The sequence below is a fragment of the Mastigoproctus giganteus genome, chromosome 1, assembly GCF_048544385.1.
Source record: "Mastigoproctus giganteus isolate SK-2022 chromosome 1, ASM4854438v1, whole genome shotgun sequence".
NCBI classification, from domain to species: domain Eukaryota; kingdom Metazoa; phylum Arthropoda; class Arachnida; order Uropygi; family Thelyphonidae; genus Mastigoproctus; species Mastigoproctus giganteus.
In genome coordinates, this window is record NC_143575.1 from 134,836,518 (window position 1) to 134,858,172 (window position 21,655).

The 21,655-nt window shown below is 39.6% G+C and overlaps 1 protein-coding gene across 1 annotated transcript in view; it reads left to right on the forward strand.

Annotated features, from left to right (window-relative positions):
* The first annotated feature begins 4,413 nt into the window (after positions 1-4,413).
* LOC150091152 (transcriptional coactivator YAP1-A-like) overlaps positions 4,414-21,655 on the forward strand; it is a 200,160-nt gene continuing 182,918 nt past the window's right edge. Inside the window, exon 1 of the mRNA XM_090382281.1 lies at positions 4,414-4,937. Coding sequence (XP_090238407.1) covers positions 4,450-4,937 — 488 coding nt within the window. The 5' untranslated portion in view covers positions 4,414-4,449. The remainder of the gene's footprint in view (positions 4,938-21,655) is intronic.

Consider the following 21,655-nt stretch of genomic DNA (forward strand, 5'->3'; position numbering starts at 1 on the left):
CTTTTATCCATAGCAGCAATTTGCCTCCAATGCCACACTGCTCCAATTTGTGCAGCAGTCTTCCATGTGCAACAGTATCAAATGCCTTTATAAGATCCAAATGTATAATATCAATGTTATTCCCTGCATCCAGTTCTTTTTTGATATAGTATCCAATCAAATTGGTCAGGCAAGACTTAACCTCAACAAGACCATGCTGTGTCCGGGCTATAACTAGATGTCTAGATGATCCTGCTGTGTTTTTTTAACCAGTGCCTCCATTAATTTTACTGGAACAGAAGTTAATCTCACAGGTCTATAATTAATTGTATCAGCCTTTGTCCTCTTTTGTGAATTGGTGTTACATTTACACATTTCGAGTCTATGGGTACCTCCCCTGATTCCAAAGTAGCTCTCATAATTATGGCCAAGGGTTTGCTTACTTCCTTTGATGCCTCCTTTTATATAATTGGATAGATCCTATCCACCCCTGATGCCTTTTTTATGTTTATCCACAACAATTTCTCCTCCACTTTCCTCTCGGTTATTACACAATCATCCTGCTCACTGCCATCTGAGATTCCCCTTCGTGAGTTTACTTCAACTCTGAGATTCCCCTTCGTGAATAACTCTTCATGTGTGAATGTAGATGCAAAATACTCGTTTAGTTTGTTGGCCACCTGAACAGGATCCTCAACTGTTGAACCATCAATATCCAGTGGACCAATCTGATTCTTCCCTTTCCTTCTAGAGTTTACATAGGTAAAGATCTCTTTTCTGTTTTTTTTTGCATCCTTTGCCAAGGATTTCTCATAATCTGCCTTTGCCTGCGTGACTTGGTTACAGACCAGCTTATATTTATCATAGGCTTCCACGTCACCCATTAATTTATATGTATCCCATGCATTTTTCTTCTCTGCCATATGTCTTCTTAGATCATCTGACATCCATTTAGGCCTAAACCGTGAACAACTTTTCTTAGTTGGTATGTAAAGCCTAGTAAAGCCTAGTAGAATTGAAAGAACTTATCTTTCCAAGATAGGTTCTTTCAATTCTTCCCATTTTGAATTTGCTGTTGGTAACATCATCAGTTAGTCCCACTGTATAGAATTTACATACTGTCTCAGACCATTGTAGTCGCCTTTACAAAAGCAAAAACCCTTCCCTTTACCCCTGATGGTAGTTACCTTTTTGAGTAAATCCCACTTCAACACACTGGGATCACTGCCACCTAGTTGTTCCTTTATCTGAAGATTCTTAATGCATGAAGAATCACTGCTGATGATCATATTAAGAGTATTACTCCCTCCCGAACATGCTGATGTAGAAAACAATCAACCAATAAATCCACAGAAGTCTTGCTAGTGTGGGAGTGACCAACCCATAAATTCCAGTCAATATCTAGAAAATTAAAATCCCTCATTATAAGACTCTCTGATTTACTGGCCCACTCTATTTCCCTGTACAGTTTCTTATTATACTCATCAGTCATTAGGCCTATAACCCAGTCCTACTCTTAATTTTGATCTCCCAATACTTATGTCACACCAAACTAACTCCTCACTACACTATCCAACGATGTCGACTGGCTTCACTTCCTTTATTTGTTTCTTAACTAATAGCATAACCCCTCCTCCCTTCCTATCCTGTCTATACTTACTGTAGACATTGTACTCCCCAAATTCCAGTTCTGCATTCCTTATATCTGTGTGACACCACGTCTCTGAAATCCCAACAATATCTGCCTTTGAGGTTTTGACCAACATCTCAAATTCATCAAATTTATTTACCAGACTCCTAGCATTGGTGTACACGCAAGTATACATGCTCCCGTTCCTATTCTTAGCTACCCTAACAAAACCCATGTGTTTACTTGTACCGCAATGACTCCCAGCAGTCTCTGAAATACCCTGCATCTTGTTTTTCAGGCTGCTGTTCATTCCAATAGAAGCAGTGCAAGAAACAATTTCACCTCTGCCAGTTACTATTGTTAATGTATTAGTCCTTGTGTCCCCCAAGCTAGCAGTTTTCCGACTCTCCTAACAAATATTCTTTCACCCTTTCTATGTAAGTGTATTCCATCCCTGTAGAAGCAGTCTCTCCTGTTAACAAGTAGAGACCAGGCTGAAAAAAATTCTACCCCTTGAGCCTTGCACAAATTTTCCAGGGCCGAATTGATCGACAAGGCCTTCATCATATACTCCCTCCTATTGTGTCTAGGCAGAATTGCAGACACTTTCAAATTCAATCCTAATTCACAGCTTTTTTTCAACAGTGACCTGTACTTGTTAAGTAATTCCGCCAGTCTCCTGCTCTTAATATCATTAGTGCCAACGCGTACAACTATATCACCTTTTGTGCTCTTAAAAGATGATATCCGCTCTACAACGTCATCAACCTTTGCCCCTGGCATACACCTATCCTTTTTACATACCTATCGCCTGTTCTACTTACCTTTTTACATACCTATCACCTGTTCCACCTACCGTTTTACATACCATGTTCCCGATTTCCCTGACAATAGAGTCACCAACGGCTGTGTGAATAGCCTCCAGCGGTGCACCCTTGTTCTCAAGGTAATGTGACATTATTTGCCGATTGAGGTGGTCTGTTACTCTCCATAGGATTTTATTTGGCCTTTGCTTAGGTATCATGTGGGTTCTTGTGGGGTCCATTCCTTCCAATTCTGTTAGGGCCTTATTCCACTCGTCTTCTATTCTGGATATCATGACTTCGTCTCTTTCCAATTCAGCTACTCTGGGTTGTATTTCTTCTTGTTGTTCCTACTCTGGTTCCATATTGAGTGCTTTGTAGTTGATCGCTGACATTCTGCTTGATTTTTTCCAAGATAGCAGGGGCTATTAGGTTCTTTTGTCTGCTAATCGCTGTTCGGTTATCTGAATATCCAGGTATAGTTCCAACCACTGTATGTAGTCGCGACCTGTACATTTTCATATCGGTCTCTAGCCTAGTTAGTTCGTAGTATGCTGTCATGATGTAGGTATTCATTTCAATGCTTCACTTAATGCGGTGGTGTTTCCTTCCTTCCTGGGTGGTCACTAGTGCAGCTGCGCAGGAAGATCTTCCAGTTGGGGGGGATGGATGGTCTTGCAATTCTCTTGTGGCACCATACTGCATCGAGTGATGTGGTGCACGACACTCGATGCAGTATGAATAATATTTATCTGCGAGATCATCCATCGGTGGATGGTGGACCTGTTTTAGATTCAATGTCCAGTAGTTTAATTTTATTTTCCAGTTCTCGAGAGTGACACCAGATGGTGCCACTATCTGCCTCAGCCGTCACTCCCACCTTGGGGAAAGTAAGTCCAATGAGAGAACTTTCGCGAGTTTTTTTTTTTTTTTTATCATCATTTAATATTATTATTATATCGGTCTCCCAGCGTAATAGAGCCGCGTTCGCTTGCACCAAGATGGGATTCGAATCCGGGTACCTCAAGCGGGTAGTCCGGTGTTTTAACCACTGGGCCATCGCACCCACTTTTTTAATAAGGGGATAATTATTATTATTATTAGCCGTACGGTGCAGGGAAGCTGAAGCTTATGGTGCGCCAGCCAAAAAAAAATTTGGGTACCCTGAGAGAGAGAAAGAGGGGGGGGGGTAGGGAATCACGAAAAAAGAGAAGAATGATGATATATAGCTCAGGACCCTGGGTGTTCATGTGATAGTTCTTTAATAAAAAAAAAAAGAGAGGGCCTTATAATTATAGATGTAATATTGATGTTAATAACAAAGTGTTATTTTTAAAATAAGTTATGAACTCAGTTATTCTAAGTCATCACTAATATCTTTCTGCGCTTACGATGAATCGCCTTCTGTGGCTTCTGCTCTAATCACCATACATAGGCTATATATCTGCTCCAGGTCAAATCCGGAGAAGTGGCACCTTACGATATTGCTGAATAATAATCCGGTTCCTGTCAATAATTCATGCATAGGATTCATGGCAGATTATAACCAATAAACGTTTACTTGGTGATAAGCCTTCAAATTAGTTAGCCGCTGTACTTGGGAAGAATATGAATTTAATTACTTCAGAACTGCGATACTAGTTTGTTCCAACTAAGTAAAGAATTATTTCACTAGATCGCGATATTAATCCGCTGCAATTTATGTTTACATTATTTTCAAGAAATGTAAATGCTTTAAAATTCTCCACGGGTATTGTATTTCATTAAATTTAATACATATATTTGTATTCACATATTTATGCATACCGTTTTAGATAGGAGGGTTTTAAGATTTTTGTGAACTAGTTTCTAGTTACGCATAAATATTTGCATTTTGTCTTGCCTTTTGAACTTGTGATAGCAATTAGGGTTGCAGTGCACGCTTATCGAATGTTTATTGGCATTTTTTGTTTGGTGGTGGGTGTCATGAAATATTCTTTGGTAGTATCTGTATCAACTAAAAGTAATATAGGTTCTGGTTATTTTTAAGTGCTTAAGATGTCCCAGCAAAGGGGTATCATTGAACAAAATGCACCTGGTCAAGTCGTCCATGTAAGGAGTGACAGCCAAACTAATTTAGATGATCTTTTTAACGCAGTCATGCATCCAAAGGATAGTCAGGTTCCTCTGACGGTACCTATGAGATTACGAAATTTGCCGCCTTCGTTTTTTAAGCAGCCTGACAGAGTATCAAAATCTGCGAACCACAGTAGGGAATCTAGCTCCGATGGAACTTTTTCGATAAGTTCACCACCTGCGCAACCAGCAGTGTCGTCGACTTCTACAGGTACTTCTCATCATCAGCCTGCTGGAATATCCGTCAATCACCCTCGTGCTCACTCTTCACCAGCCAGTCTTCAACAAACTTACAGCAGTATTTCACACCAACGTGGGAGGCAGCAAAGTTGTGATATAAACGATGATGTTCTACTTCCTTCAGGTTGGGAAATGGCAAAAACTCCTTCTGGACAAAAGTATTTTTTAAAGTAAGTGTCGTGTAATTCTGAATGAATCAATTAATTTTCCTAAATCTGTGTAAGAAAATTTTTGCGGTTTGTTATTTTAAGATTCGCGAGATAGTTAAATAACTAGAATGGATTCCCAAGGTGGTCCAACTGCTCTGATAGGCCATTCTAACTTTTCATTCTTTCTTTATCTTCTTAATTATCCTCACATTTACTGTAATGTTTTAACAATAGACCTTCACTAAATATGAATTTTTTCATTAAATTTGCATTAAATGTGTGTGACATCTTATTATTTCAACCTAGTAAATCTCACTATTTCTTTTCACACAATTTGTATTTTATATTATATGAAATTTTATATAGCCCAAATAATTGTAAAGATATATTTTTAAAAATATCAATTGTAGTTTCTGACATTGATAATTGATTAGTATTAATAATTAGTGACAAGTGATAGAAGAAAACAAGTATAAACATGCTTTCCTACTGGATGCAGAATCAGCCAAAGGGAGAGAAAAAAAAAAGGAACTGCTCATATCAGCTATCCAACCTCTCCAATTGTTTTTCTCTACTTGAATTTAATCAGACTACTCACTGTTACAACACTAGATGGAAGTTTGTATAAACAATTAACTACCTGCTGGCTGAAAGCAAATTTCCACATTAATGTGTCAAAGTATTCAATCAGATTAGTCACATGAGATCACCCCTCTCATTAGCATTAGTAGAAGCATATAATGCAAGAAAGCAAGCGTATGCTGCTCCCATTTCACCCCTCCGTTCGTTCCAAATACCTGTCCAGCTCAGCCTTAAATTTATTTAGGTTATCAACTTTCACAGCAAAGGATGGAAGTCTGTTCCACCAACCAACTACCTGCTGGCTAAAGACAAACTTCCGCACATCTATTCTACATCTGTCTTTCCTCAATTTGAATTTATGCCCTCTCAGGTGATTATTCTGAGCAAGAGGAAGAATCCCATCAGCATTGAGCATGCTCAAACCATTCAAGGCTTTATACACATCAGTCAGATCACCTCGCAGGTGCCTAGTCTCCACACATTGTCATTTGCAAAATTCAAGCCTTTCTTCATAAGAGCAACCCTTTGTTTCATTCACTAATCTTGTTGCTCTTCTCTGTACTCGTTCCAACAGCTCTACATCCTTCTTAAAATGAGGCCTCCAGACCTGTATACGGTACTCAAGGTGTTGACTGACCATCGCCCTTATACAAGGGGATAATCGCCTCCTTATCCCTGCTAGAAAAATTGCTATATATCATTGAGAAGACACTATGAGCTATTCTTGCAGACTGTCTGCACTGTTCAGAAAACTTCATATCTGTACAATTACCCCCAAGTCATTTTCGTTCTCTACCACTGTCAGTGTAGTACTACAGAGTTGATACGTTACTCTGCGGCTACTGCTTACCATATGTAGTACTTTACATTTGTCAATGTTAAACTTCATTGGCCACCTCAGTCCATCTGCTCAACTTTTCTAGATCCTGTGATCCTGTTGCAACAGCGTACTGGCATTAGTGTCCTTAACAACCCTGCCAACCTATGTATCATTTGCAAACTTTCACATTAAGCTGGATATACCATTATCAGTATCATTTATAAATACAGAAAACAACAATGGATCCAACACCGAACCCTGAGGGACTCCACTAATAACATTAGTCCACGATGAGCAGTGTCCATTGATTACCACTCTCTGTCTTCTCCCACTCAACCATCCCTTTATCCATAGCAGCAGTTTGCCTCCAATGCCACACTGCTCCAATTTGTTCAGCAGTCTTCCATGTTCAACAGTATCAAAAACCTTTCTACGATCCAAATATATGATATCACAGTTATTCTCTGCATCCAGTTCCCTTGTGACCACATCATAGTATCCAATCAAATTGGTCAGACAAGACTTTCCTTTAACAAAGCCATGCTGTGTCTGAGCTATAACTGAAGTCTTGTCTAGATGATCCTGCAGTGCTTCTTTAACCAGTGCCTTCATTAATTTTCCAGGAACAGAAGTTAAACTAACATGTCTATAATTACTTGTGTCACCCTTTGATCCTCCTTTGTGAATTGGGGTCACATTTGCACATCTCCAGTCCGTGGTACCTCCTCTGAGTCCAAATAAACTCATAATTATGGCTAAGGGTGGGTTTGCTTACTTTCTTTGCTGCCTCTTTTAATATAACTGGATAGATCCCGTCCACCCCGGGATCTATCCAGTTATATTAAAGGCCTAATCCCGTCCACCACTCTCAGTTATTACAAAATTATTTAGCTCACTTTCAGAGTTTAACTCACCTCTGGCATTCCCCTCCCTGAATAACTCCTCATGGGTGAATGTAGATGCAAAATACTCATTTAGTTTGTTAGCCACCTGAGCAAGGGCACCTCCGTAGCCAGGTGGGAAGGAGCAGCAGGGTGTAGCACACGCTTCTTGATTAGCCCTGGGTTCGAGCCAGTCACCACCAAATACGGAAGATGCGGAAAGGTCAGGGAATGACCACCGCATATCCCGGAGTAATATGGCCTTAGTTGCTAATGCTCCTAAAAACCAAATAACAAACAAACAATCAAACCTGAGCAGGATCATCAACAGTTGAACCATCAATATCCAGTGGACCAATCTGATTCAACTCTTTCCTTCTAGAGTTTACATAGGTAAAGAACTCTTTGTTGTTGTTTTTTTTTTTTTTTTTTTTTTGCATCATTTGCCTAGGATTTCTCATAATTTGCATTTGCCTGCCTAATCTTTGTGGGAAATTACCGGCCAGTCAGTCTAATTTCAGTAGTAGGGAAAATCATGGAGACAGTGATCAAGGGTGGAATTCAGGAAATATTTTGATAGAAATGGAATTCTGAAGGATACTCAGCATGGTTTTGTAAAGGGAAAATCATGGTTAGCTATTTTTACAGGGTCACTCAACAGCCGGACATAGGGAGTAATTTCAACATAGTTTATTTCGATTTCAGCAAAGCATTTGACTCAATCCCATGTGGGACTGAGTCAGATACTTTGCTGAAATCGAAATACACTATGTCGAAATTGTTTTCTAAGTCTGGCTCTTGAGTGACCCTGTTAAAAAAAAGTTAACCAGATTAGTTAAATATGATTAACAGGTTGGAATCACAGGGAAAATCCTTAGATGGATAGCTGGATGGCTTCAGGACAGGAGGCAGAGGGTTGTGATAAATGGTTATTATTTTGATTGGGTTGATGTAATACACATCGAAATGGGGTTCCCCAAGGATCAGTATTAGGACGACTGTTGGTTTTGATTTTCTTAAATGATATTGATGAAGGGATATAGGGCATAATATCTAAATTTGCAGATGATGTAAAGGTTGTTAGAGTAGTTAATGATCACTGCCAAGCAGAGCTTCTTCAGAGTGACCTAGACAGACTTCAGGGATGGTCAGAAAAATGGCATGCTTTAATACAGCAAAGTGTAAGGTATTGCACCTGGGGAACAGTAACCCCAAAATAACTTATACATTTGGCAGAGTTGAACTAAAGCCGGTAGTGGAGGAAGGGGACTTGGGTATTACAATACGGTCAGACTTAAAGTTTTCTGAGCATTGTAGACAGGCTGCAAGGAAGGCCCATGGTGTCCTGTCAATGATTTATCGAATTGCTAGTAGAGATAAGGACGTCATAATCCCATTAGCATTAGTAGAGGCATTTGATGCAAGAAAGCAAGCTTATGCAGCATCAGCCAAAAAAAAAAAAAAAAAAAACCACTCCCACTTCACCCCTCTGTTCGTTCAAAATACCTGTCCAGCTGAGCCATAAACTTATTTAGACTATCAACTTCCACGACAAGGGATGGAAGTCTGTTCCACCAACCAACCACTCGCTGGCTAAAGGCAAATTTCCGCACGTCTATCCTACATCTGTCTTTCCTCAATTTGAATTTATGCCCTCTCAGGTGATTATTCTGAGCGAGAGGAAGAATCCCATCAGCATTGAGCATGCTCAAACCATTCAATGCTTTATACACCTCTATCAGATCACCTCGCTGGTGCTAGTCTCCAGACACTGTAATTTGCAAATCTTAAGCCTTTCTTCGTAAGAGTACCCCTTTGTTCCATTCACTAATCTTGTTGCCCTTCTCTGTACTCGTTCCAGCAGCTCTACATCCTTCTTGAAATGAGGCCTCCAGGCCTGTATACAGTACTCTAGGTGTGGCCTGACCATTGCCTTATACAAGGGAATAATCACCTCCTTATCCCTGCTAGAAAAATTCCTATATATCATTGACAATACACCATGAGCTACTCTTGTCTTGCAGCCCGTCTGCACTGCTCAGAGAACTTCGTATCTGCCTGCACAACCACCCCCAGGTCCCTTTCATTCCCTACCACTGTCAGTGTAATACCAAAGAGTTGATACATTGCTCTGGGGTTGCTGTTTCCCATGTGTAGTACTTTACATTTGTCAATGTTAAACTTCATTTGCCACCTCTCAGCCCATCTGCTCAACCTTTCCAGATCCTGTTGCAGCAGCATAGTGTCAGTAGTGTCCTTGACAACCCTGCCTACCTTTGTATTGTCTGCAAACTTCGACATTAAGCTTGATATACCATCATCAATATCATTTATGAATACAGAAAACAATAATGGACCCAACACACTGAGCCCTGAGGGACTCCACTAATAACATTAGTCCACGACGAGCAGTGTCCATTGATTACCACTCTCTGTCTTCTCCCCCTCAGCCACCCCTTTACCCACAGCAGCAATTTGCCTCCAATGTTACACTGCTCCAATTTGTGCAGCAGTCTTCCATGTGCAACAGTATCAAAAGCCTTTCTAAGATCCAAGTATATAATATCAAAGTTATTCCCTGCATCCAGTTCCTTTGTGACTGCATCATAGTATCCAATCAAATTGGTCAGGCAAGACTTCCCCTTAACAAAACCATGCTGTGTCAGAGCTATAACTGAAGTCTTGTCTAAATGATCCTGCAGTGCTTCTTTAACTAGTGCCTCCATTAATTTTCCTGGAACAGAAGTTAAACTCACAGGTCTATAATTGCTTGTGTCAGCTTTTGATCCTCCTTTGTGAATTGGGGTCACATTTGCACATCTCCAGTCTATGGGTGCCTCCCCTGAGTCCAAGGAAGCTCTCATAATTATGGCTAAGGGTTTGCTTACTTCCTTTGCTGCCTCCTTTAATATAACTGGATAGATCCCATCCACCCCAGGTGCCTTTCTTGTGTTTATCTTCAACAATTTCTCCTCCACTTCACTCTCAGTTATTACAAGATTCTCTAGCTTACTGCTAGAGTTGAATACACCTCTGGCTTTCCCCTCGCTAAATAACTCCTCATGTGTGAATGTCGATGCAAAATATTCATTTAGTTTGTTAGCTACCTGAGCAGGATCATCAACAGTTGACCAATCGATATCAAGTGGACCAATCTGATTCATCCCCTTCCTTCTAGAGTTTACATAAGTAAAGAACTCTTTGCTGTTTTTCTTTGCATCCCTTGCCAAAGATTTCTCGTTATCTGCCTTCGCCTGCCTAACCTCCTTTGTAACTTGGTTACAGATCAACTTGTATCTATCATAGGCTTCTGTGTCATGTGTTAATTTGTATGTATCCCATGCATGTTTCTTCTCTGCCATATGCCTCATCAGTTCATCTGACATCCATTTAGGCCTAAACCTTGTTGGCCTAACCTAAACCTAAGGCCTAAACATTTAGGCCTTAGGTTTAGGCCTAAACCTAAACTTAGTTGGTATGTAAAGTCTAGTAGCTTCCAAGATAAGTTCTTTGAATGCTTCCCATTTTGCATTTACTGTTGGTAACATCATCAGTTGGTCCCACTGTATAGAATTTAAATACTGTCTCAGTCCATCGTAGTCGCCTTTACGAAAGCAATAACCCTTCCCTTTACCCCTAATGGTAGTTACCTCTTTGAGTAAATCCCACTTCAGCACACTGTGATCACTGCCACCTAGTGGTTCATTTATCTGCAGATTTTTAATGCATGAAGAATCACTGCTGATAATCAAATCAAGAGTATTCCTCCCTCTAGTTGCCTCCCGAACATGCTGATGTAGAAAACAATCATCCAATAAATCCACAAAAGCCTTGCTAGTGTGTGAGTGACCAGCCCACAAATTCCAGTCAATATCTGGGAAATGAAAATCTCCCATTATAAGACTCTCTGATTTACTGGCCCACTCTATTTCCCTGTACAGTTTCTTATTATACTCATCAGAGTCATTAGGCCTATAGCACACTCCTACTCTCAATTTTGATCTCCCAATGCTTATGTCACACCAAACTGACTCGACACTGCACTGTCCAGCGATGTCTACTGGCTTCACTTCTTTGGATTTTATGTATTTCTTAACTAATAGCATAACCCCTCCTCCCTTCCTATCGGTCTATCTTTTCTGTAGACGTTGTACTCCCCAAATTCCAGTTCTGCATTCCTTATATCTGTGTGACACCAAGTCTCTGATATCCCAACAATATCTACCTTTAATGTTTTGAGCAATACCTCAAATTCATCAAATTTATTTACTAAACTCCTAGCATTGGTGTACACGCAAGTATACATGCACCTATCTCTATTCTTAGCTACCCTAACACACCCCATGTGTTTACTTGTACCGCAATGACTCCCAGCAGTCTCTGAAATATCCTGAATCTTGTTTTTCAGGCTTCTGCTCATTCCAATAGAAGCAGTGCAAGAATCTCTTTCACCTCTGCCAGTGGCTACTGTTAGTCTATTTGTCTTTGTATCTCCCCAAGCTAGCAGTTTTCCGACCCACCTAACACTGCCTCTATAGCATCAGCAAATATTCTTGCACCCTTTCTATTTAAGTGTATCCCATTCCTGTAGAAGCAATCCCTCCTGTTAACAAGTACAGTCCAGGCTGAAAAAAATTCTACCCCTTGAGCCTTGCACAATCTTTCCAGGGCCGAATTGATTGACAAGGCTCTCATCATATACTCCCTCCTATCGTGTCTGGGCAGAATTGCAGACACTTTCAAATTCAACCCTATTTCACGGCTTTTTTTCAACAGTGACCTGTACTTGTTAAGCAATTCTGCCGGTCTCCTACTCTTGATATCGTTAGTGCCCACGTGTACAACTATATCACCTTTTGTGCCCTTAAAAGATGATATCTGCTCTAACGTCATCAACCTTATATAAGGCTATTGTTAGATCACACTTGAAATACTCTGTTCAAGTATGGAGACCTCACCTAAATAATTGTGCTTCTTGAAAGGGTCCAAAGGTGTGTAACTTATTTGATGAGATTGGCAAAAGGGCATCCATATATTTGGAAAGACTTTGAATATGTGGGTTGCAAAGCTTGGAAACTGGGCACCTCAGAGGAGACTTGATTGAGGTGTTTTATGCTCTGAGAGGCATAAGTAAAATGAATGAGGATGAAATTTTCACGGTTATAAATGATTGTAGAACTGGGGGCCATAAATTCAAGTTATGGGGAAGATGTTTAGGCTGGATCGCAGGAAGTTTTATTTTATCCAGTGAGTTATAAATTACTGGAATAAGCTCCCTACATGGGTGGTAGAGGTTGATAGTTTGGGGAAATTTAGTGGTCAGCTGGAGGAATCCTTGGCAAAGGATGCAAAGAAAAACAGCAAACACTTAGAATGAATCAGATTGGTCCATTTGATATCGATGGTATGACTGTTGATAATCCTGCTCAGGTAGTTGACAAACTGAATGAGTATTTTTCATATACATTCATACTACAGGGATTCTGTAGAGAAGTGGAGGCAAGAAGTTTATCAAACTCTAATAGGGAGCTAAATGACTTTCTAATAGCTGAGAGGAAAAATTGCCGAAGTTAAACATGAAAAAGCCACTGGGAGTGGATGGAATCTATTCAGTTATATTAATGGAGGCAGGAAAAGAAGTAAGCAAACTGTTAGCCTTAATTATGATAGTATCTTGGATTCAGGGTAGGTGGCTTCAGAGTGGAGAAATGCTAATTAGCATTAGCATTAGTAGAGGCATTTGATGCAAGAAAGCAAGCTTATGCAGCATCAGCCAAAAAAAAAAAAAAAAAAAAACCCACTTCCACTTCACCCCTCTGTTCGTTCAAAATACCTGTCCAGCTGAGCCTTAAACTTATTTAGGCTATCAACCTCCACTACAAGCGATGGAAGTCTGTTCCACCAACCAACCACCCGCTGGCTAAAGGCAAATTTCCGCACGTCTATCCTACATCTGTCTTTCCTCAATTTGAATTTATGCCCTCTCAGGTGATTATTCTGAGCTAGAGGAAGAATCCCATCAGCATTGAGCATGCTTAAACCATTCAAGGCTTTATACACCTCTATCAGATCACCTCGCTGGTGCCTAGTCTCCAGACACTGTAATTTGCAAAACTTAAGCCTTTCTTCGTAAGAGCACCCCTTTGTTCCATTCACTAATCTTGTTGCCCTTCTCTGTACTCGTTCCAGCAGCTCTACATCCTTCTTGAAATGAGGCCTCCAGACCTGTATACAGTACTCTAGGTGTGGCCTGACCATTGCCTTATACAAGGGAATAATCACCTCCTTATCCCTGCTGGAAAAATTCCTGTATATCATTGACAGTACTCCATGAGCTACTCTTGCAGCCCGTCTGCACTGCTCTGAGAGCATCCCCAATATATACCCAAAACAAACAAAGGGTGACATGAGTTTATTACAGACCTCTTATTTTCCCTTCTGTTCCAGGGAAAGTAATGGAGTCACTGGTTAAAGAAACTATGCAGGATCATCTAGACAATTTGATTAGACCAATTTGATTAGATACTAAGATGTGGTCACAAAGGAACTGGATGCAAAAAATAATTTTGATATCATATACTTGTATTTCAGTAAAGCTTTTGATACTAATGCGCATGAAAGGCTGCTGTACAAATTGGAGCAGTGTAGCATTAAGGGAGAGGTGCTGGTATGGATAAAGGGATGGTTGAGTGGAAGAAGATATGATGATAATCAATGGGCACTGCTCGTCGTGTACTATACTTGTTTTCTGTATATATCAAAGATATTGATGAAAGTACAGTAGACTTAATGTCCAGCTAACTTTGTGGATACAAAGGTCTATGATATCATATACCTTTGTATCCATGTTGCAGCAGCATACAATGGTATGCTGCTGCAACAGGATCTGGAAAAGTTCAGAGGATGGGCTGAGAGGTGGAACTGACAAATGCAAAGTACTGCATATGGGTAGCAGTAACCCAATAGTAATGTACCAACTGTGCAGTACTAAACTCAGGGTAGTGGAGAATGAAAAAGACCTGGGGATAATTGTGCAGTCAGATATGAAGTTTTCTGAGCAGTGCTGATAGGCTGCAAGAGCAGCTCATGGGGATCTTGCCAGTGATATATGAGAACTTTGCTGGCAGGGATAAGGAGCTGATTATACCTTTGTATAAGGTCTGGAGGCCTCATTTTAGGAAGAATGTGGAGCTACTGGAACGAGCACAGAGAAGGGCAACTAGATTGGTGAGGGGAACAAAGGGGGTGCTCTTACCAAGAAAGGCTTCAATTCTGCAAATTGCATCTTGAGGAGACAATTCAAATTGAGGAAAGACAGTTGCTGAATAGATGTGCTGAAATTTGCATTTAGCCAGCAAGTAGTTGTTTGTTGGAACAAACTTCCATTTGTTGTTGTAGAAGTTGACAGCTTAAATAAATCCAAGGAAAACTGAACAAACTTTTGGAACGAATGGATAGGTGAATCGGAAGTGTTTTTTTGGGAAGCTTGTTTTCTTGTATCATATATCACTACTAATACAAATGCTATTTTGCAAACATTCTTCAAATTGAATTTGTGCCCCCTCATGCGCATAGAAGAATGAGAAGAATCCCATGAGCATTGGACCTGCTTAATCCATACAAAGCATAAAACACCTCAACAAGATCACTTCCCAGGTGCCCAGTCTCCAGATGCTGCACTTTGCAGAACTGAAGGCTCTCTTGGTAATAGCACACTTTTATTCCTTCTCACCAATCTTGTTGCACTTCTCTGTACTTGTTCCAGCAACTCTACATCCTTCCTAAAATGAGGACTCGCGACCTGCTAGTAGTCAAGATGTAGCCTGATCATTGCCTAATGCAATGGAATGATCACCTTATCTTTGCTAGAAAAATTCCATACCTGTATATCGTTAACAAAACCCCATGAGCTGTCCTAGTGGCCTGTCTTGTACTGCTCAGAGAACTTCATATCTGATGGTACAATTACTTCCCGATATTTTTCGTTTTCCACTACTGTGAGTGTAGTATCAACAGTTGGTATAATACTGTGAGGTTACTGCTACCCATATATGTGACTTTGCATTTGTTCAGGGTTAAACTTCAATTGCCAATTATCAGCCCATCTGCCTAACTTTCCTAGATCTTGTTGCAGTGGTTTACCCTGATTACTGTCATTAATCACTCTGCCAACCTTTGTGTCATCTGCAATCCTGGAAATTAAGCCTAATGTGCCTTCATCAATATCATTGATGAATATATAAGGTTTCAATGGACCCAACACCAAACCCTGCGGAACTCCAATAATAACATTAGTCCACAAAGAGCAGTTTCCATTGATTACCTCTCTGTCTTCTCCCACTCAGCCATCTCTTTATTCGTAGGGGATAATAGTAGTAGTAGTGGAATGTGGTACAAGAAAGCAAGCATATGAGCTTGTGCAGCATCAGCCAAAAAAAAAAAAAAAAATTTACACGACCATTCCCTCTAAATGTTTGTCCAGTTCCTTCTTAAATTTATTTAACATATCAACTTCCACAACGATAGAGGGAAGTATGTTCCAGCAATTAACCACCCGCTGGCTAAAGGCAAATTTCCACACATCTATTTGACATCTGTCTTTCCTCAATTTGAATTTATGCCCCCTTAGGTTTGTAATCTGAACAAGTGGATGAATCCCATCAGAATTCAGCTTGCTCAACCCATTCAAGGCCTTATACACCTCAATCAGATCACCTTGCAGGTGCCTAGTCTCCAACCGCTGCAAATTGCAAAACTTAAGCCTCTCTTGGTAAGAGGATTCCTTCATTCCCCTCACCAATCTTGTTGCCCTTCTTTGTACATGCTCAAGCAAATCTACATCCTTCCTAAAATGAGGCCTCCAGACCTGTACACAGTATTCAAGGCGTGGCCTGACCATTGCCTTATACAGAGGAACAATCACCTCCTTTTCCCTGCTAGCAAAATTTCTGTTTATCATTGACAAAATCCCATGACCTGCTCTTGCAACCTGTCTGCATTGTTCAGAAAACTTCATATCTGACTGCACAATTACTCCCAGGTCTTTTTCATTTTCTACCACCTTAAGTGTATTACCACACAGTTGGTACATTCCTCTGGGTTTACTTCTACCCATATGAAGTACTTTGCATTTGTCAATGTTAAACTTCAGTTGCCACTTCTCAGCCCATCTTCCCAAATTTTCTAGATCCTGTTGCAGTAGCACACTGCCATTACTGTCATTAAAAACCCTGCCAACTTTTGTATCATCTACAAACTTTGACATTATGCCTGATAATACTTTCATCAATATGATTGATAAATATACAAAGCAGTGGACCCAACACCGAACCTGAGACTCCACTAATAACATTAGTCCATGAAGAGCAGCCCCCACCGATTACACCCTCTGTCTTTTGCTACTCAACCATCCTTTTATCTATTGTAGCAACTTACCCGTAATGCCATTCTGCTCCAATTTGTACAGTAGTCTTCCATAAGCAACAGTGTCAAAAGCTTTCCTGAAATCCATGTATATGATATCAAAATTATTTTTTGCATCCAGTTCCTTTTGTAACCTTTTCCTTTTGCATCCAGTAACTGTTGAAAAAAAAGCCGTGAATTAGAGTTGAATTTGAGAGTGTCTGCAAATCTGCCCAGACACGATCGGAGGGAGTATATTATGAGAGCCTTGTTGATCAATTCGTCCCTGGAAAGATTGTGCAATTCTCAAGGGGTAGAATTTTTTTCAGCCTGGACTGTACTTGTTAACAGGAGAGACTGCTTCTACAGGGATGGGATACACTTAAACAGAAAGGGTGCAAGAATTTTTGCTGATGCTATCGAGGCAGTGTTAGGTTGGTCGGAAAAGTGCTAGCTTGGAGGGATACAAAGACTAATAGAGTAAGAGTAGCCACTGGCTGAGGTGAAAGTGCTTCTTGCACTGCTTCTATTGGAATGAGCAGAAGCCTGAAAAACAAGATGCAGGATATTTCAGAGACTACTGGGAGTCATTGCAGTACAAGTATACACATAGGTTGTGTTAGAGTAGCAAAGAATACTTGCGTGTACACAAATGCTAGGAGTTTGGTAAATAAATTTGATGAATTTGAGGTATTGCTCAAAGCATCAAAGGCGGATATTGTTGGGATATCAGAGACGTGGTGTCAAACAGATATAAGGAATGCACAACTGGAATTTGGGGAGTAGAACTTCTACAGAAAGGATAGACAGGATAATAAGGGAGGAAGGGTTATGCTATTAGTTAAGAAACACATAAAAACCAAGGAAGTGAAGCCAGTCGACATCACTGGACAGTGCAGTATCGAGTCAGTTTGGTGTGACATAAGCATTGGGAGATCAAAATTGAGAATTGTGCTATAGGCCTAATGACTCTGATGAGTATAATAAGAAACTGTACAGGGAAATAGAGTGGGCCAGTACATCAGAGAGTCTTATAATGGGGGATTTAAATTTCCCAGATATTGACTTGAATTTGTGGTTTGGTCACTCACACACTAGCAAGGCTTTTGTGGATTTATTGGATGATTGTTTTCTACATCAGCATGTTCGGAAGGCAACTAGAGGGAGTAATACTCCTGATTTGATTATCAGTAGTGATTCTTCATGCATTAAGAATCTGCAGATAAAGGAATCACTAGGTGGTAGTGATCACAGTGTGCTGAAGTGGGATTTACTCAAAGAGGTAAGTACCATCAGGGGTAAAGGGAAGGGTTATTGCTTTCGTAAAGGCGACTATGATGATCTGATACAGTATTTAAATTCTATACAGTGGTACCAACCGAAGATGTTATCAACAGCAAATTCAAAATGGGAAGCATTCAAAGAACTTATCTTGGAAGCTACTAGGCTTTACATACCAACTAAGAAATATTGTTCAAGGTTTAGGCCTAAATGGAGTCAGATGAACTAATGAGACATATGACAGAGAAGAAAAATGCATGGGATACATATAAATTAACACGTGACACAGAAGCCTATGATGGATACAAGTTGATCTGTTACAAAGGAGGTTAGGCAGGCAAAGGCAGATTACGAGAAATCTTTGGCAAGGGATGCAAAGAAAAACAGCAGAGTTCTTTACTTATGTTTAACTCTAGAACAGTGGTGGCGAACCTATGACACGTGGGTCAGATACTGACCCACGAAGGCTTTGTAAGTAACCCACGTGCACGCGTTTATTGTAATATTGGCCTACTTTTTTTTTAATTAGAACAGAGAGAAAAGATAATCGAAAATATTAAACAATTATAAAATATAAATATGCAATGTCAGATTTATAAAAAAAATAAATAAAAATAAACAGAATGATTCACAAACAAGTGTTTTAAAAACTTTTTTGACTCCGAAAAATAACATTACAGCTGCTAGTTTTCAAGTAACCCATTGCATTGCTCTCCATGGGAAACCTCTTTCAGAAGGAGTTTGTAAAACAAGCATTTTTAGAATGTAGTTCTACTGTTTTCAGATTTTAAAGAAAAAGACTCGATTATAAAGCGTATAAATCAGTTACCAATAAGTCGCAATACTATTAAAGATCCAGTAATAGAATTAGAAAGAAATATTTCTTCTCAAATACATAACCGACTTAAAGTCTGTAGAAATGTATTCGATTGCTTTAGATGAGAGTACTGATGTAAATGGTTATGCGCAACAGCAATTTTTGCTCGATATAATGCAGGCAATATAATGAAAGAAGAGTTAATAAAACTAATAACATTGAAAGGAAGGTGTACCGGTCTTGATATTTTTAAAGTATTTGATAATGCAATTTTTAAAAAAATGGAAATTGACCTACAAAAAATTGTTTTTGGAACAACACACGGTGCTCACACTATGGTGGGAAAAAAACATTGGTTTTATTCAGCAGCTTAAGCAAAATATTAGAGACATTAGCATTAGTAGAGGCATTTGATGCAAGAAAGCAAGCTTATGCAGCATCAGCCAAAAAAAAAAAAAAAAAACCCACTTCCACTTCACCCCTCTGTTCGTTCCAAATACCTGTCCAGCTGAGCCTTAAACTTATTTAGGCTATCAACCTCCACCACAAGGGATGGAAGTCTGTTCCACCAACCAACCACCCGCTGGCTAAAGGCAAATTTCCTCACGTCTATCCTACATCTGTCTTTCCTCAATTTGAATTTATGCCCTCTCTGGTGATTTTTCTGAGCTAGAGGAAGAATCCCATCAGCATTGAGCATGCTTAAACCATTCAAGGCTTTATACACCTCTATCAGATCACCTCGCTGGTGCCTAGTCTCCAGACACTGTAATTTGCAAAACTTAAGCCTTTCTTCGTAAGAGCACCCCTTTGTTCCATTCACTAATCTTGTTGCCCTTCTCTGTACTCGTTCCAGCAGCTCTACGTCCTTCTTGAAATGAGGCCTCCAGACCTGTATACAGTATTCTAGGTGGGGCCTGACCATTGCCTTATACAATGGAATAATCACCTCCTTATCCCTGCTGGAAAAATTCCTGTATATCATTGACAATACTCCATGAGCTACTCTTGCAGCCCGTCTGCACTGCTCAGAGAACTTCATATCTGCCTGCACAACCACCCCCAAGTCCCTTTCATTCTCTACCACTGTCAGTGTAGTACCACAGAGTTGATACGTTGCTCTGGGGTTGCTGTTTCCCATGTGTAGTACTTTACATTTGTCAATGTTAAACTTCATTTGCCACCTCTCAGCCCATCTGCTCAACCTTTCCAGATCCTGTTGCAGCAGCATAGTGTCAGTAGTGTCCTTGACAACCCTGCCAACCTTTGTATCATCTGCAAACTTGGACATTAAGCTTGATATACCATCATCAATATCATTTATAAATACAGAAAACAATAATGGACCCAACACTGAACCCTGAGGGACTCCACTAATAACATTAGTCCACGATGAGCAGTGTCCATTGATTACCACTCTCTGTCTTCTCCCCCTCAACCACCCCTTTATCCATAGCAGCAATTTGCCTCCAATGTCACACTGCTCCAATTTGTGTAGCAGTCTTCCATGTGCAACAGTATCAACAGCCTTTCTAAGATCCAAGTATATAATATCAAAGTTATTCCCCGCATCCAGTTCTTTTGTGACTGCATCATAGTATCCAATCAAGTTGGTCAGGCAAGACTTCCCCTTAACAAAACCATGCTGTGTCTGAGCTATAACTGAAGTCTTGTCTAAATGATCCTGCAGTGCTTCTTTAACCAGTGCCTCCATTAATTTTCCTGGAACAGAAGTTAAGCTCACAGGTCTATAATTACTTGTGTCAGCCTTTGATCCTCCTTTGTGAATTGGGGTCACATTTGCACATTTCCAGTCTATGGGTACCTCCCCTGAGTCCAAGGAAGCTCTCATAATTATGGCTAAGGGTTTGCTTACTTCCTTTGCTGCCTCCTTTAATATAACTGGATAGATCCCATCCACTCCGGGTGCCTTTCTTGTGTTTATCTTCAACAGTTTCTCCTCCACTTTACTCCCAGTTATTTCAAGATTCTGTAGCTTACTGCTAGAGTTGAATACACCTCTGGCATTCCCCTTGCTGAATAACTCCTCATGTGTGAATGTCGATGCAAAATATTCATTTAGTTTGTTAGCTACCTGAGCAGGATCATCAACAGTTGACCCATCAATATCAAGTGGACCAATCTGATTCATCCCCTTCCTTCTATCATTCTCTGATAGAATTTCGTTGTATAATACACCAGCAAGTTGTATGTGCGAAGCAAGGTTTAAAAACATTTTCTAATGTAATGCCAGTTGTAATTAAAGTTATTAACTTTATAAATGGTCTTAATAAGCGAGAATTTGCACAATTATTAGAGGAAATTGAGTGCCAATATTCTGGGATTTTGTTCGATGGCTCAGTTGCAGCCAAGTTCTTAATCGGTTTGTCATTTTATTAGACGAAATAAAGCTCTTTTGAATGAAAAAAAGAATAGTTATGACGAATTTTCAAATATAAATTGGCTTAATGATTTAATGTTCTTATGTGATATCACTCAGCATTTCAATGAATTGAATAAAAAACTTCAGGGACATGGACAAATTGCATTAATGATGTTTGAAAATATCAAAATATTTATGAAAAAACTTGACATCTTTATTAAAGATTTGGAAATGAGCACCATGAAATATTTTCCTCAATTACAAAAACATTTTCAAAACACTAAAGATTTTGAAAATATTCTTGACATTCAAGAAAATGCAATTAAAATATATTTAACCATTTTGCAAAAAATAAAACAAGCTTTCCATGAGAGATATAATCAATTTAAAAGTTTGGAAAATACATTTCGCTTTATTTTATGTCTACATAAAGCAGAGTACGATACAATGCAGCTAAACGATGTTATGTGGCTAGGTATCACTAACTTAGAAATGGAATTAATTGAATTCCAAAGCAGCATAGTGTGAAAAAATAAATTTGAAAACTTGATTTTCGAAGTAGAATGAAAAATT